This window comes from Labrus mixtus, chromosome 6, assembly GCF_963584025.1.
Source record: "Labrus mixtus chromosome 6, fLabMix1.1, whole genome shotgun sequence".
NCBI lineage: Eukaryota > Metazoa > Chordata > Actinopteri > Labriformes > Labridae > Labrus > Labrus mixtus.
Window position 1 is genome coordinate 10,673,192 of NC_083617.1, and position 16,833 is coordinate 10,690,024.

At 40.0% G+C, this 16,833-nt stretch overlaps 1 protein-coding gene and 1 long non-coding RNA gene across 3 annotated transcripts in view; one reads left to right on the forward strand and one right to left on the reverse strand.

The window, feature by feature from the left end:
• The window catches only part of add3b (adducin 3 (gamma) b), a 23,958-nt gene continuing 7,125 nt past the window's right edge, over nucleotides 1-16,833 (forward strand). The window contains exons 1-9 of one of the 2 annotated variants that reach the window (XM_061039929.1): nucleotides 1-235; nucleotides 9,233-9,470; nucleotides 10,749-10,893; nucleotides 12,543-12,694; nucleotides 13,384-13,464; nucleotides 13,589-13,738; nucleotides 14,047-14,190; nucleotides 15,379-15,477; nucleotides 16,188-16,361. In XM_061039929.1, the coding sequence (XP_060895912.1) occupies nucleotides 9,270-9,470; nucleotides 10,749-10,893; nucleotides 12,543-12,694; nucleotides 13,384-13,464; nucleotides 13,589-13,738; nucleotides 14,047-14,190; nucleotides 15,379-15,477; nucleotides 16,188-16,361 (1,146 nt within the window). In that variant the 5' untranslated portion in view covers nucleotides 1-235; nucleotides 9,233-9,269. Of the gene's footprint in view, nucleotides 236-8,173; nucleotides 8,426-9,232; nucleotides 9,471-10,748; nucleotides 10,894-12,542; nucleotides 12,695-13,383; nucleotides 13,465-13,588; nucleotides 13,739-14,046; nucleotides 14,191-15,378; nucleotides 15,478-16,187; nucleotides 16,362-16,833 lie in introns of those variants that run through there. The other variant, XM_061039931.1, reaches the window with a different exon arrangement.
• Nucleotides 3,296-16,833, reverse strand: part of LOC132975413 (uncharacterized) — a 23,617-nt gene continuing 10,079 nt past the window's right edge. The window contains exons 2-4 of the long non-coding RNA XR_009673268.1: nucleotides 8,788-8,878; nucleotides 3,704-3,885; nucleotides 3,296-3,508 (exon numbers count right to left, since the gene is read on the reverse strand). This is a non-coding gene — a long non-coding RNA (uncharacterized LOC132975413). The remainder of the gene's footprint in view (nucleotides 3,509-3,703; nucleotides 3,886-8,787; nucleotides 8,879-16,833) is intronic.

A 16,833-nucleotide genomic window follows, 5' to 3' on the forward strand; every position in this document is an offset into this window, starting at 1 on the left:
AACCTCCTCTGACAAGTTTCCTTTGCCTTCCTGTGAGAAAAGGCAGCCGCTGTCACAGAGGAGCCGAGGGAGTTCAGGAGATCAGAGGCAAAGCAGCAGTTCCCTCTCTTCTGGGGAACCAGATGACCCTCTTCAAAGTGATAATGTAAACAGCTAGTAACTGGTGGAACCGTGGGAGTTTGAGGTAGAACTGGAAGAATTCTTCTACAAGATAAGTGCTAAAGCGACCAAGGCTGTAAGTTCTATTTTTTTTTTTAAACCTTTTTATACTTTATAGCAGGATTTTGCTTCATTTTGTGATATGTCGGTTTAAATGCTTCAGGAGATTATTTTTCAACACCATACAGCAGATAAATGGCACTTTAATGTCTCAAAATAAAACGTTTTCCTTGCACATTTTTGGTTAATTGTTAAATATGTCCGGATAATAGTCTGCATGCTTGCCAAAAAAAAATGATTGCCTCTTTTCTTTTGTATTATTTTCTAAATTTAGCATCTAGATCGTAATAGATCTTCATTGCTAAACTAGCCCGTCTACAGCTGCTATTAACTCCAGCTGCAGAGGCTTAAAACAGCTGCTTTCAATTAATGTCCCCCCGCAGAAACATTACCCTGAACAAGCATTTGTTGACTTAAGATGTGAGGCAAGGGAAGCACAAGATTTCATAATATGTGTGCCTGCTGATGTGAGTTATAGACAGCCATAAAACTGAAAAGGCAGGTCTTGACCCACACCCTTTTTCTACCCGTGCAATGGATTGTTACCGTTCCACTTTAGATTTGAACACAGTTTTCATTTGGTGAGTTTGACGTGAGATTAAGTTTTATGATTTCATCAGCTCCTCGCCAAATGAACTTGATGATGAATGGATTTCTTTTACTGCACTACATTTGGAAGTTTTTCAGTTAGTGGTAAACATTGGATTTTTGCTTGACGGTCGGTGGTTTTACAGGAGTTTTATAGCTGAATTAAATTGAAATCAGCACCTCATTTTACTAAAGCGTTAGTTACAATGTGACAACATATAAGAGATCGGTAAGCCAAACCGCCACCGCAGCCCTGAGTTAGAGTGAACCACACACCAACCACTAGATCTCCAACATGGATACTATCCAAAAACAACCACAGTAAGGACTGCATCCAGCTCCTCCACTTAGGTAAACAAATTCTGTCTCTCTCCACTCAACTGCAGGGTCTGTATGTGAGTGTGTGAGAGAGAGTGTGTAGTGTGTGTTGATGCAGTTCTACACCCGAATGCTGCAAAGGCACCGATCCAACTGTAACAATGTAAATTGTTCCAGGTTCAAAGTGTGCTCTGTTGTTGCCACCCACCCTGCTGTGGGAGGGTAGCAGGCCCAAATTTAGCAAGTCGCAGAGTGATATATTCTGTGTGAAGCTATCAAAACAATGGCATTGTTCTGCAGCAGAAATAAAAACGCTCTAGCGCGAGTTCTCTCCTCCTCTCCCCAACCTTTCCCTGCCAGGTTGATTTGAAAGCGTTGTGTGCAAGGCTGGCTTCATGCAAATACGTGTGTTAAGATACAGTACTCCTGGAAAACTACAGGAGGGAAGCTCCTGCTTCATGTCAAGGAGATGCAGTTACATGCCTGTATGCTCAGTAATCTTTGATTCTGTTTGGAAAGAGACCATTTTTCAATTTTTTTCTTTTTTCCTTTCCACTAGAAATATTCATACCAGGACTTCTGTATCAGCCAATACTGAGTGCCCCTCTGATACCAGCAGGATTTAAAATAGACATATAAGTGGTGAATTAACACTGATTGCTGACATTTTGCCAGATCTGACTAATAGGGGACTCTCTGCTCTGTTTTTATTTGTTTCCTTCAAATAATAATTTACCTGAAATGGGGTATTATCTGGGGGGTTAAAAAGCTATTATTTTGGATCATCATGCAATAACTGGCATACCTGCTGTGTTGTAGTCAGGCCACACTAATGGAGACCAAGACATAGCCGAGACCAGAGTGCTCTGAGGCCGAGACAAGACCATGACATTTATGGATAAAGACAGAGTCAAGACCGAGACCAAGGCAGGGCAAGACCGAGACCATAAATATCACGGACACATCATCGGCTAGTGTGCAGGGGGCATGTGACTCACTTAGAATGTAACAATGTGAAGGTTGCGGATGTAACCGGGGTATAAAAATCCAATTATGAATGAATGGAAGTTATGTGTTCTTTTAGAAAGGGGCGATTTCCTTCTAATCACAGCGATGATGGAAAATCAGTGGTGGTCTTGATTTAAAGTCCGCCCAGTCTGAGACCAAGACAAGACCGAGTAAAAATACTCTCGATTCCGAGATTCTCGAGACCGGTCTTGAGACCAAGACCAATTTTGAGTACTACAACACTAGCAGCTGATAAGAAATAACTATCTTTTGGCAGTATAGGAGGCTAAACTCTATTTTCCAGGGGTTTGACCGATGTAGCTGTTTTGCACAATGCTTGGTCCAAATGTCCTATGTGCCAGCAAGTGAATTCATAAACACCAAGCAGGATAACTAAACAGAATTATATTGACTTATTTATGAAAATAAAACATGATAGGATCAATGGAGTATCAAAGATTGTCTAATAGGGTCAAGATCATTACACCGTTTGAATATTTTTAATGAGTGTAAAAATGTGGCCCAAAGCGCTTCATAGTCCATGATCACATTCAGGTGTTTGAGGGTAGATCATGTGCAGCTGTGTTGGGACTATTACTGTTGGAATTATTCAGAAATATTAACATTTTCAATATTTGGATGTGGAAACAGAAAATAAATGTGTTATTTAGTTGCCACTTGGAGTCAAAAGTCAGGTCGAGTTGATGAAAGGAGAAATTACCAAAGAATCATTTTCAGATATGTTTATCAGGGAGTGGGCTGGCAAAACTCTGAAAGGGGTTATGGGCAATATTTCAAAGATGTCTGTAGTTGGAGGGGAAACAATTGTGATCTCAATCTTCTTGGTCATAAACACAAAACGGATTTGGCTAATGAGGGAATACAATGACCCTTTAGCTTGTGCTCTAATTACACGGAAGAACAATCAGGCAAAGAGGCAGAAGTGTTGTTGCTTATGGGATAACTAAAGTGTTTGAATTATTTTTCTTTGACATGCACTGTGCAGATAACACCCTCTTGTTTGCAACAGTGGACGTAATCTGGTACACTCTTTATCTAATTCAGCCTCAGACGAGAGACAGCACAAGTACCAGTTACCATGGTAACCTTGTTGGTGAAGAAGACGTGAGACAAAGTTGTTTTATATTTTTTAACCCTACAGATGAATCATGAAAAAACATGTATCTATCTGGCCCCAATAAATCCTAAAGAGGATTTGGTCTGGTATTTTTTTGTATCGTGCACAAAAACAAAAATGCAAGAGAAAGTCGGTTCTGGCATGTATTGTTCTTGCTCTGCAGTGTGTAGGTGACATCTGTAGTACCTGAAAGTAGGGGCTGATGTAGACCATTGCTGTCAGCTTGAGGTAGAGACTCTGCAGGTGACAGAGAAAGAAACAAACAGCATCTTTTATTGTAACACATTTTCACAGCTGAGAAAGAGGTTACTTGATGTAACGTAATGCTTACTTTAAATTCCAGTACACTAACACATTTTCACCTGTGGTTTGATGTAGTACAGCAATATAACTATTCATCTGTTATCATGTCTCCAAATTATAAGGAATGACCTGAGAATAAAACAGTCTACATTTGGGTGCCGATGGCCTTCAACTTCAACTTTATTTGTCCCTGAAGGGCGATTGGCCTAGCGGTTGGGTCGCCTTCAAGTCCAGCCTGTGGCTTCTTTCTCCACATGTCATGGCACATTGTCTCTCTCGACCTGATTTCCTACGCCACCGACTGTCTTGTCCTATCAAAATAAAGGGGAAAGGTTAAAACACAGGTAGGTTCATAAAATCACAGAAAGAAAGTATAAAATGAAAAGTGTAAAAAGGTTAAATTCCCCAATTTGACACACAAGGGGCTGTTTTTCCGTCAATTTGAAAACAGTTGTATAATGATTTTTTGGGGGTTTTAAGGAGCTTTTACCAAATTGAACAAAAAATCCCTAATGATGTCACCGTGAGGTCAGCAGACTTATCTCAGGTTGGGTTTCATGGATAGTTTACAGTCTGCATTTCAATCTGGTGGTGTGGAGTTTGAAAAATGAACATGTCGGACAAACAGAAAGGGCATAATGAATAAAGTTATCAGGCTGCATTGTGGGAACTGTAGGATCCAAGTCCCACGCAAGGAACTAAAAGTTCATTTCTCTGGAGCTCTAGTGGTTCTTTTTTTTTTCTTCCTTTAATCCAACTCTCAGAAGTCCCCCAACTTTACACTTCTAAAGTGAATTATTAAATCACTAGGGTTTATCCAAAGAAATATTAATTAATCAATTAATCCAGCTTTATTAAAAGAGAAGTCATGAATTGCCTTGAACCTCCCTGCTTTTTACTGGTAAATATTCTCAGAATATTTTTGTTATTCAATTTTTACATGTAATGCACACCCAACAATGTAATACCTGTAATGTGAAAAAAAGAGTGCAGACCTTATGAGTCTTCAACAGCTTCCTCTATCCCTCCTCACTAATGATCAGTCCGTTATATCGTGTATCTGTCAAAGAACAAGACGTCTGCAGCTTTTTCTTATTGAGAGAAACCAGATCAAGCCTGTGGGTCATCATCAACCTCGCAATGAAAAGCAGAGAAAAGACTTATCTTTGATAGATGGAGAATCAACAGGTCAGAAGTTGCTTTAATGGATCCCGGTTTTTCAGTGCAACATGTTCTGCCTTCTTTCGTGCCAGACTACTTTCAACCACCACAACAAGGCATCACTCAGAGTTCTTTGTACCAGTGTTTCACTCACAGGCTTCACTGTGGATTAACTCCACAGTGGTTCCAAAATGCATTTCTCATGTAGCATGATAAATTGACTTCCAGATTTTTTAAGAACATTTCTCACAGAAAGTTGGTTGTGATTTTCTTTTGTTGTTGTTTGAAGCGTTCCATCAAAGTAAAAACTCAACAGATTTTTTTAAACCATGTTTTTATTAAGATTTTCAGAAAGTTTTACAGAATATAAAGAATAAAGTCAGACAGAAAAACAAACAAAAAACAAAACAGGGCTTACATTGCAGGACATTATGCTACATTGCATCACTAGCACAATATGTCTTAAGACAAAACGTTTAAAAAGAGGTAAGCAGTGAGCAGTAAAATCAGTTATTGTCCGGGAACTCTGTCCAGTCGGGCAAGATAATCAAAAAAAAGGCTGCCAGATGCTGAAAAATTTGTTAAGATTGCCCATCATGCCATACCAGATTTTCTCCATGTGCAGGACACAGGTGAGGTCAGTTAGCCACGTCTTGAACTGGGGCACAGTGTCAGACTTCCAGAGATTTAATATCACCCTCTTAGCAATCACCATACCGTACATAATAGTGCTCTGCACAGAGAGACTTCGATTAAAACTCAACAGATTTTTGACATCAACTGTTTTCACTAGAAAGTAAGACACATAGCCTACATGAGAAAACGTATTAAACTACATAGAGCTGGTTTCATTAAATATTTTTAAAAGTAGATTGAAGGTGTTGGAGGAAGATGTTTCAGTTTGTAGATGCTTTGACTAATGACTTTCTGAAATACTCTGAGACACTTAATCTCAATGAGGTTTAATACATATTAAATCAAAAATAAATAAATAGGGGATATGCCCAAATTTATTTCACCTGATTTAGTGCAGTTGGGCCAGAAGACAAAATGTTTGTTTAAAAAAAACAAAACAATATGGGGTGTTAAAGTGAGGTAGCAGATCTCTGCAATGGAGTTGCATTGTGGGTAATTATAGATTCGTTTTTGGTAGAGCCTGACCCTGTTATGTTTTTCCTTGTTTTTTCATCAGTGCATACAGATCACCCTGAACATTTGAGAAAGTTTTCAGGACTTTTGTGCATGTGTGAAAACACCATATGAGACGGTCACAGTTTGGTAAGGTTCAGGAAAAAGACTAGCTTTGGCGTTCCCCTGGTGGAATAGGAAAAAAACATGTTTTTTGAACCAGGGAAACAATCCAACCCAGGTCTTGAATGCTAAGTTTGAGTGAAAAATACACTATACCTTACTAATTAAATTATTCTGGTTCTGCTGGAATGACTAATTGATCATTATTGTTATTGTTATTTTATTATTATTATTTTAACTCAAGAGTTTTGATGGTAGAGCAGTGGAGTGGTCTTTTAATATTCACCAGTGAGTCTACCCTCCACAACACAGCTTGTGGTTATCAACCAATTGTGGTGAGAATTTTTGGTGGTAGAGTCACAATCAGAATTTTAGGAGAGTTAAATATGTTGCTCGGTAGGGCTTCCTTATGACCTGATATTACAATCATAGCTATTCATCATTCAACAGATTGTCTTGGCCTAGCCTCTGTGAAAAATTAAGATGGCTTGAATATGTGTAATGACATGTTTTGTTTGGATTGAACCAATCATAAAAGATATGGCAGTAATCTTCCCAAATTCTACATTACTTTTGCATCTTTTTCTCCCCTATTCATCCAGGCACTAATTGCATATCTGCATTTGGAGGTTTTGTGACAAGACAAAGGTGTGCTTTCATCGGTGGACTCTCAGCGGCAGTCTGTGTGAATGAGACTTGAACTAATAACACCTGACATTTGGTCAATCCTTCCAAGATAGACTGCCCTTGCTGAAAAGTTCAAATGGTTAGGGAGAATGCTGGGGCCGGTGGGTGGGAGGGTGTTGTGTGTATTTTGTACGTATGTGTGTGTCCACAGACATTTCAGCTTGTGTGTGGTTTCGGTGGGAACTGTGCCAGAAAGAGGGAGGCAGGGTTTCAGGGGGTCACACAGCCCTGGAGTGAGAAAGTTCTGCTTTTCATTACATCAACCCATATGTCTACATATGTACCCCGCCTCCCAGACTCCACTCTGTTTCCTGGAATTGTTATATTAGTCAGTCATCCAATCCTTCTTTTGCTTACTCCCCAAATCAAGACATTTCTGTGAGTGTATCTGATTGTGTATGATTAAAGGTGTAATAACTCTGTTGGCAGGCAAGAGCAGGCTGCTGAGAAAATTCCTCAGTTGCATTAACCTATTATGGCATGCATCTTAATATTACTGCAATACTCTCTGGAGAAGCTGACCAGCAAAGCAGAAAAAAGTTGAGAGGTGGTTGGAAAATAGAGGGAGGCGATCCCTGCTCTAACCCTAACCCAGGATAAATCTGCACAGTTTTGCGTTTTCTTTAATCTTGATCTTATTCCACGTTTGCCGTAAGAGAACAAATTCAATGCACTTGAGGAAGAGCAGCGTGTTTCCTTTAACCACCTAGCCAGAGCCTCCATTAAGTGGTGTTATCATCACTTTATTACTATTCCATGAACGTATGTGTTGTTATATAATCACAAGAGCAGAGCCAGCACATTCTGTGATGCTGTTTTTATTTCATTTTAAACTGATATAGTTCAGTATGGTGTGCATATAACTTGATTTAAACTTGAAATGGACCACAATAGGGTGAGTCGATGTCTGATTCAGCACGATGGGAATTAAGGAATAAGAAACCGTCTTTGTGAATTGTGAAAGCATCTGTATTCCACTGCTTTCTCTGTGAAAATATATATTTTTGGAAAACTTCGGCGGGTAGAGGCTCGTACTTTTTGAGTGAGCACTTGTTCTGGCTTTGAAGTGCTCTGTTTTCGGTGTAGCTGGGCCATATAGCTTTGATGTAAACCTCCACTGAGGGACTGTGGGAACACAGGAGCCTCGGTTATTTATGACACAAAGTGGCAGGAGTTAATGACTCACACATACAGAGGCTCCGGGAAGAAGATTAATCCAGTTAAATCACAGAATCGGCTTCAAATCTTCCAACAGAAACTGCAGCAACACTAACAAGTTCCTTCTGGGATATTAGGAATACAGTGGTATTGTAATGAGGGCGCTGAACTACAAGCTTGTGTGGGAATATTGCAGCGTGGTTTTGAAGAAGAGCCTAAAAAAGCTGAACTGATCCTGAGTGGCCATTCCTTTGTCCCGCTGCATAAATAAGGCCTGGTGGGTGGATGAGTGAAGTCACATGGTCACTTTTCCTTTTTCCCACACAAACACACCCACATCCTCCTCCATGCAGCCACTCTTCACTCGTCTTCAACTCTACTTACTCGCAGCGGGCAGTCTGCTCCGTCTGGATACTGTAGCAGCATCAAGTTGCGCCCTGCAAGCTGTTCTCCCTTCTTCTACTAAATGTATTCAAAACGGGAATAACAGTCGGGGATACTTTTTTATTCACATTTTGTGGAGCCCCCTTCGGAGAAGAACTCGACACCTCATCGTGGGGGGAGTTAATTCACGAACTGGACACTTTGTTTCAGGTAAATTTAAACTTACAATAACAGTCTTTCTTCGCTGGATGTGTGTTCGCTTTGTGCAGCTTGTTCGGCTCTTCAAAGAGAGTTGCTTCGGCTATTATAAACCTCCTCCCGCGTTTGTTTTTCGCTGGAAAAAAATGGTTTCGAGATGTAATTCGATGCCATTTTCCAAGCACGGTTCTGGGTGACCACCTCTTGCTCAAATTGAAAATAAAAGTTGAGTTCTTGTTTGGCTCAGTGAAACAATTTCATTTCCAGGCCTTTTGTAAGGTAGTCCTAGCACTGTGCCCTGCTGCACCCCTCAACCCCCACATACTAAAAGGTGCTAACTGCTATTCAAATTTGCTAATTTGCATGAGGCCTACCTTTGTTTACTATTGACAAAGCTTTATGGCTTCTGGCTTTGTAGAGACTGTTGCTGCTTTCTTGTGTCACACCTTCTGAGCTGGCCTCACTCTGTGTGGAGAAAGAAAGAGAGTGAACTTTTAGTTCCAACTAAGTGACTGAAAAGGCGATAAGAATGAGAGATGCCACGACTGTGTGCTGAGAGATTCTTTATGACGTTATTAAACTGTATTTGCTTCTGTAAAGATGTCTGCATTGTGGTCGCAGCAGCTGTGAGTAACTCATCCTCTTTGCACATGAACAATGTGGCAGCATCAATCATATAACAATGTTCTCCTCGCCCCATCCCTCTAATTACATGAGTCACCATTGCACCCATGCAGTATCTTTTCTGTTAAATCAACGCCTGTTGCCTTGACGGCCTGAATGCAAAACAAGCTGTGATGTTTTATCCTCTCTTTACAGATCCCAGAGGGCGAGTGGGAGGCTGTGCAGTGACAACATGAGTCTGGTGGATGTGAGACAGACGGCGGGGTCTCTAACCCTGTCCCTGTCCAGCAATGACTCCAAGGAACGCTACTTTGACCGTATGGACGACAGTGACCCCGAGTACCTCCGCAGCAGGACCATGTCCCCAGACCTGAGGCAGGACTTTAGCATGATGGAGCAGAAGAAGAGGGTCACCCAGATCCTGCAGAGTCCGGTATGTACCCTGCAGCTCTGTATAAGTGCACTCCTACACAAGCTTTCACTGTGTATGAGTAATAAACAGAGCTTTTAGAGCTGCAGAAGAATAATTTACCTTTACTCAAGACTGACTTTAATGCATTCTCTCGTTTTCTTGTTGATGTGGTGGAAGTCATCTCATGTACTCTTCTCTACTTAAGATGTGGGATGATATGTGAATTTAGTTTATACGGTTGCCATTGTCTGAAGAAAAATTACCCCCACCATGCTCCATATCCAACAGCATTTATCTCTTTGTGGTCGTATCATTTGTATTACATTTCAAATGTAAATTTCTCAGAAACTAGACAATTTAACCATATTAAACAACCAAACAAGCCAATCAAAACAAATAAACTGGCAATAACTTTCAGAATAAGTATTGTTACAAATCAAGTACTTATTCAAAGAGATTTACTGTCATTCCAGAGCATGATTGAACATGAAAGCAAACAATATTAGGTACTCAGGTCTCAGTTAAAGGAAAGAGCAATACTAAAAAATACTACCAAACTCAACTTGTATTAAAACACGTACACTCTGTGTAAATTAGGACTAATTGAACTTGCAATAAGCACCTTTTCACTATTTTCATATATTTTTAGAATAAAAGATGAATCAAAGGTGTTTATTTTAGATGGACACTGCCCTTTCATTCAACACCAATAAATAATAGAAGATATAATCTCAGTGTAATATAAACCGAATTGATGATAAACAGACCAGTGCAGTTGGTTTCAAGAAGTACAAGGAGTTGCAATAAACATGTAATGCCAATGAAGTACATGGAAATAAGTCGAGACCACACTCATCTGCGATTGCATAACAACTGGCCCAACAAGTGGAGCTCATCTCATCACCATGGGAACCATGGTCGGATGAAGCAGAATGTTGGAGCTTAGCTTCTGCACACAGGAAAAAAAGTGCTGTTTCAAGATTCACAGCCTACCCTTGAAGGCAAAAATTGATAGTCAGGTTTAATGCGGTCCCCCTGATTCTTGTAAACCCCTTTTCACAGAAGTACAAAGAGCTTTTAAGAGGCCTTTTGTGATTTGTGTACAGTGGTAATAAGAAAACGTCTGTGAGCCTGCCGTTCTCCCTGACACATCCTGAGTAGGTGCTGGAATGAGGTAAAGATTAGGTTGGGTATAAAAGAGGTGTAAGGTTAACAGAGCTTTACGATGGTGTTTGTGTTCCTTCTTATCTCCTCACCTCACGTTTTATGAAAAAAAGAGTGTTGTTTTTTTGTCTACAGGTGTTTAAAGATGAGCTTGAAGGCCTGATTCAGGACCAGCTGACAAAGGGCAACACTCCCACAGGTCTCCTGGCTCTGAGACAAATCGCTGACCTGGTCATGGCAAGCACTTTGGGAGGAGCTGGACCTTTGACGTCACCCATCAGTGAGTAGCAGTGTGTTTCAGTGTTATTGTGTGTGAATGTGTCCATGTATCCCCTTTTAGGCCTGAGGCCTAGAGCATGTATACTCTGCTTATGCACATTATGCATGCTGAATATGTTCATTGTCAGAGTCTGAGAAGTCAGGCTCAGGCTTGTGACACTGAACAACTCTGAATCTGTTGTTTACAGCATTCTTTTCGACAGTGTTTCGATTCGGGAGCCCTCATGATCAGTCTTGGCAATGAATTAGAGCAGTATGCAATTCTAATTATGTTAGCTTACCCTCTTTGCCTCATGTTTCTGGGAAGGTCATGGAGCATCCTGGAACTAAGAAGATCACATTTTAAAAACTTCAGGGTAGTGATTCCTACGCATTTATCTAGAATTCCTGAACTTCTTACCTGAAATGTAGGAAGATCAAGACGTAAATTATTAATGACAGTGTTTTCCACACAAAGACTGTATTTGTCACTTATATTGTATTATTTACTACCGCCTAAGTCTATTAGCTTACTGTTTTTTTTGTCCATATAAGACCACCATCTAAAATCAGTGGACGATCTGCACTCGCATACCCTTGCATTCATGTTTCGTAAATCGTCTGTATGCTCTGCAGATGATCAAATTAAGAGACAAAACGTCTGCTGTTACCCTCCTCTTTAGATGCATTGATTGAGGTGCAATCTCTCATAAATATAAACCTTCTAATACTGATGCATTGTTTTGTGCAGACAGTGTCTGCTGATGTTACTCTGCACTCTCTTTGTTTTGATATGTCACGTATAAGCCCTCTCACATGAGGTTCAACTGTTGTGAAAATGGCATCAGGAGTGAAACTTTTAAGAACAGGAGTTTTGTTGTTTGTGTGACTTTATCAAATGTACTTTGTCCCAAGACGTTTGTTATTACAAATCAAGATTTAAGTGAAACAATATTAAGGCCACCTTTTCCCTGCATCACCACATGTCACAGAAATTAATCACATTCTGGATTATGTTTACATTTCATACAAAAATAAAGTAAATCCAGTAATCTCATTCTTGACTACAAATTAACTCTACACAGTCAGGAGCTAAATCAGTGCAGAAACACAAGAACTATTAAAGTTCATATTTGTAAATTTGTCAAATGAAAATATCTGTCATTGATGTAAAAATCGTTTAAGCTATTAATGGTTACTATTTAACTATTTAGTGGCATTGACCAACCGGTTGGTGCTGGAGACAACACATATTTTAAGTAATATTAACTTACAGGCACAGTGTTTGTGCATTAAAACATTGAGTACGTTTTCTTATCATTTGATGGTCTGTGGTGTGTGTTTGGGGGGGGTCCTGCTTTCTTGTCCTTTGTCAGTCACATCCCTGGAACTTAGAACTGAAGTGCTTGGTATACATTACTGTAGGAAATGGTTGTGAAGCTACACCGGGAGACTTGCTCTTTCAAAAAGCTAAAGTGGCCGTAAAAACAGGTTCCTGTATCATTAGATGCCCTTATATGGTAATATAGCCCTAAAAATACCCAACAGCTTCTTGATGGGAATTCTAAGAAGACCTTTTTAAGCACCAGTTGTAGAGATTTAAGTTCCCTGGGGAAAATGTAATGTTGTTGATGCTTTACAAGTATCTGACGATGTTATGTCTTGTGACAGGCGTTGGGATGGTGACTCCAGTCAATGACTTGTACGGCATCGAGTCACCCTCTTTTGCTAAAGGGGAGAAACAGAGTCGCTGCAGGCTGGCTAGCCTCTACAGGCTGGTTGACCTCTTCAGCTGGGCTCGTTTTACAAGCTCCTACATTACTGTGAGTACAACTTCACCATCTCACTCCACTGCACATCTGCTTATGTATGCCGCACAAGGTTTGTGTATCCTTGTGTTCTTGCTCCATGGAAGGCTTAAAGGGGAATTCTGATTATTATTTTTAGACTATATATTATTTATGGCATTAAGAAGTCAGATTTGTGAATATGTGTAATATCCTCAACAGCAGGAATCCACATTGAAATATGTGATGAACACCTGTCATGTCAAGATGTAAAGCTCAGATTTTCCCTAAAGACAACGCCTGAAAAGTTATCAACCTTCACACTGATTTTTGAGTTTTTAGACTGAAGACAGCTTCCCTCTGTGGTTCAGAGTTTTCTCTATCCTTGAACTTGTGAAATGAGTCTCCTTGCTCCGAGTATCTGCAAACCCAGCTTAAAGAACTTTTGTGAAAGTGGAAAGATTTGGTCTCCTGTGGAGTCGATGCCTTTTAACAGACTTTTTGACCTAGACGACTATGTAGTTATGGGGAAAATACTCCTAGAGGGGTATCATTAGGGTCAGAATTGCGTGTATATCACAGTCTCAGATTCTTCTACTGGAGCTTAACAAACAGCGATTGTTCGCTGAAATAAAATGTCAAAGGATTCAAAAAGTTTGCTTTCAACTTTTCATTGTATCCCAAGTACATTTTGGATTCTTTGTTGTTATGTTAATTTTGTCCAGGTGCGTGTCAATAAGGAGCAGGATCATGTTCTCATTGGTCCACGAGGTCTGTCCTTTGCTGAGGTGACGGCAGCAAACTTGGTAAGCACACTGATGTTATTTGCGTCATGTGATATCCCCTGAGCACTTATGAGGCCTCAGGGATACACATTATTTGTTTTTGTAAGGACTTTATGGAAATTCAACTATTGTTTGTTGTTTGCAGGTAAAAGTAAATATAGTTGCTGAGGTGGTGGACCAGGGTTCTACTGATCTTGGAATCGACCACTTTGGGTTTGCTTCCCATGCCGCCATTTACTCGATGCGCCCTGATGTGAGATGCATCATCCACATACATACCCCTGCCACAGCCGCTGTAAGTACACTTCAGATGAACATTATATGAGCTGAATTTTAATCAAAAATAAAAGGTTGCTGCAAAATTCTTATTCACATTAGAGGAAAAGGGGAGAATTAAAAGCAGCCCCCTGCATGCCTAGTTAATTTTGATGCAGGCTCTCTGTAATGGGCTGTGCTATTTCCTTTGAAGCCTGGCAGTAAAATGCTCAGCATGTGATCAACACTGCTGTGTAGAGTTTTATTTGTGGCCCATAGCAAAAAAATATGCCTCTATCTAGTTGTTGGTGTGTCACAGTCTCAGTTGCTTTTATCCCATGTTAACAGGTGTCCTCCATGAAATGTGGAATCCTGCCCATTTCCCAGGAGGCTTTGCTTCTGGGAGACGTTAGCAGCTTTGGTTACCATGGCAGCTTGGACAATAAAGAGGAGAAGGTGGAGTTTCAGAAAGCTCTGGGCCCTACTGCCAAGGTAATGTCGAATCAAAGTACTCCATTAATGACAGGCTGACTTTGTCATGAGATAGAACAGGCGTATCAACAACAACAGGTTGGGAAGAAAGTCCAGAGTTATATATATATATAACTTAAATGCATCGAATAAATAAATAAACAGTTTTAAGCCCATCAAATTCAAATGTAAGATTTTACTCTCGAATGTGTATTTTTGCATTTGCTTTAAATGCTGACATTTTGTTTAGAAGAACCTAACCGCTCTTATCGGTCTGCAATATATGAAGCAAAAGCCAGAAGATAGTTAGCTAAGCTTAGCATAACCACTATCTAGGAGCAGGCAGAGAGCTAGTCTAGTAAAAAATCAATCTGCCCGGGGGGTTTTTTCGTCAGACTATGTATTGGACGGAGGCAGCTCTAGAAACTCCCTGTCTCGCGCTGGTCACAGTATACACGTCATCAACCGGTCCCTCTTGCTTGCAGTGAAATGTCCTGTGTTCAAATATTGGCTCAACCCTCTTGAAGAAATTTCACTTAGGGGCTTGCAGAATTTTTTCTTTCCAGTATTTAGTATTTCCTATTTCTGGACAAAGTCTGGGTGAAAAATTATATTCACAAATGCAGCTCACCCCAAAAATGTAATAACATTTTCAGGAGTTTTGTGTATGTGTGTATAGGGCTTAGGGGAAGCTTTATGGATTCTAGTAGTAGTTCTATTTCTGGACAAAACTTGACCAGCTGGTTTCTCCAGCTTCCGGTTTGTTTATGCTAAGCTAAGCTAATTAGCAGCTGACTGTTGTTTGGCTTATTTTACAGACCGATATGAAAGGAGTGTCCATCACAAGAAAGCAAAATAGCCTACCACAAATTCGAATTTGACAAAACCCCGGTCCTGTGTCAGTGTCACAGGGGAAGCTTTCACAGAGAAACCGAGAACATGGTTCCCTTTCAGCATCATCAATTAAGCTCTTAATGCCCACATTTAAGTTTGGTACTAAATCTGCCCCGAAAAGCAACATTTTCAAAGAAAAACTGTATCTAATACCGCACTTGCATGATGTACATTGATATGGTTATATTTACGGTTTATGCATACATTAATTATTTCACATTGTTTTGATGTATTATCTCAGCAGGAGTTTGTTTAGTATAAATTGGTGCTTATGGCAATGATCAGGAAGCTCAAGTATTACCCGTGTTTTTTTAGGTGATGATTCTAAGGAACCATGGGCTGCTGGCTTTGGGAGAAACAGTAGAGGAAGCTTTTCACTACGTGTACCACTCACAGCAAGCTTGTGAAATCCAGGTATGAAAAAAATGTCTATTCTTTACACCACCTGTTAATGAAATGTAATAGAAGTATTCAGGTCAGAGCTGTTTTGTGGCCTTGATAGACTTTTTTTGTATTAAAAAGCTGACTTCATGTGTTGAAATTGTTGGCATGATTTTTATCAGTTCACCACCTGTCAAAATGTTTTTCTTAAAACTCTTACAAAGGAGCCAGACTTGGTTGCGAATAACAGAGTATTACAGCAGTGCCGGAAATAGGAGAAAAGAATACAGTATGTTTGAACAAAGCTTAGTCAAATATGTGCTAGAGATCACTGTTCAGTCAGAGGCAGGTGGAACCCTACAGTGTTCCTGTGACACCTGTTGTTATGTGTTGTGGAGGCTGTTGTAAATAATATATATCTATACTGCCAGGGTGGTGATGGACAATGAGGTCAATATATATATGTATATAGATAATCCTGTTGTGTCTGGATTGACTTCCCTGCGTTTGTCATATATTTACCTCTTACTTCACTTATAAAATTGACTTGAAATGAAGGTCGTTCTCTAAAAACAGAAAACGTTGTTCATTCTTAAATAAATGTTCTCTTTTAGAATCAGTTTCGTTATTATTATGAATGCTCTAAGGAATTGTTCAGTAACAGAATACTAATTTGGCTTTTCATCCAGAAGTAAAAATGATGTATACTAACATGATTTTTCTTATCATATGGTTTCGTGTAGGTGAATGCTTTGAGCTGTTCACGGAACCTGGACACTCTCGTGCTCCTTGATAAGGAGAAGTTCAAACCCCTGACCCAGGGAGTGGCCGCTGCCGGGGTGGTGATGGACAATGAGGTCAAGTGGAAAGTGGGCGAGGCCGAGTTCGAGTCCCTAATGAGGATGCTGGACAACCTGGTAAGTGAACTCTGACCTGTTGCTTTTATCCATGATTTGAGTTTCCCGTCTCTGGTGCTTCCTCGGGGGAAGTGTCTGATTAGAGAATACAATGAAAGAAGATATGGTTTAGTTTATCTCATTTGTGTAGTTGAATCATAGGTGAATGCTGGCTGTCACTGTACTAACATTTTCAGTATAATTACAGATCATCATGTAATTCATTTCAGACCTTATGAACAACAGTGATTATTATTATTATTTTTAATCTGCTGTCTAGTTAATCCTAAAAGATTGCTGTACTGTGTACCGCACTTCCACCAGCTTCAACCTCACTACTCTAACCACACTGCTAATGACATCTTCTGTGGAAACAGAAGATGTCAGACTGTGTCTGTTTGAGTGTGCAATTTACTAACAAGTGTGGCTGGATTGGGCTGCAGCTGTTAGCTCTGTGTGATCATAGCCCGCCCACCCTCTCAATCATAGCTTC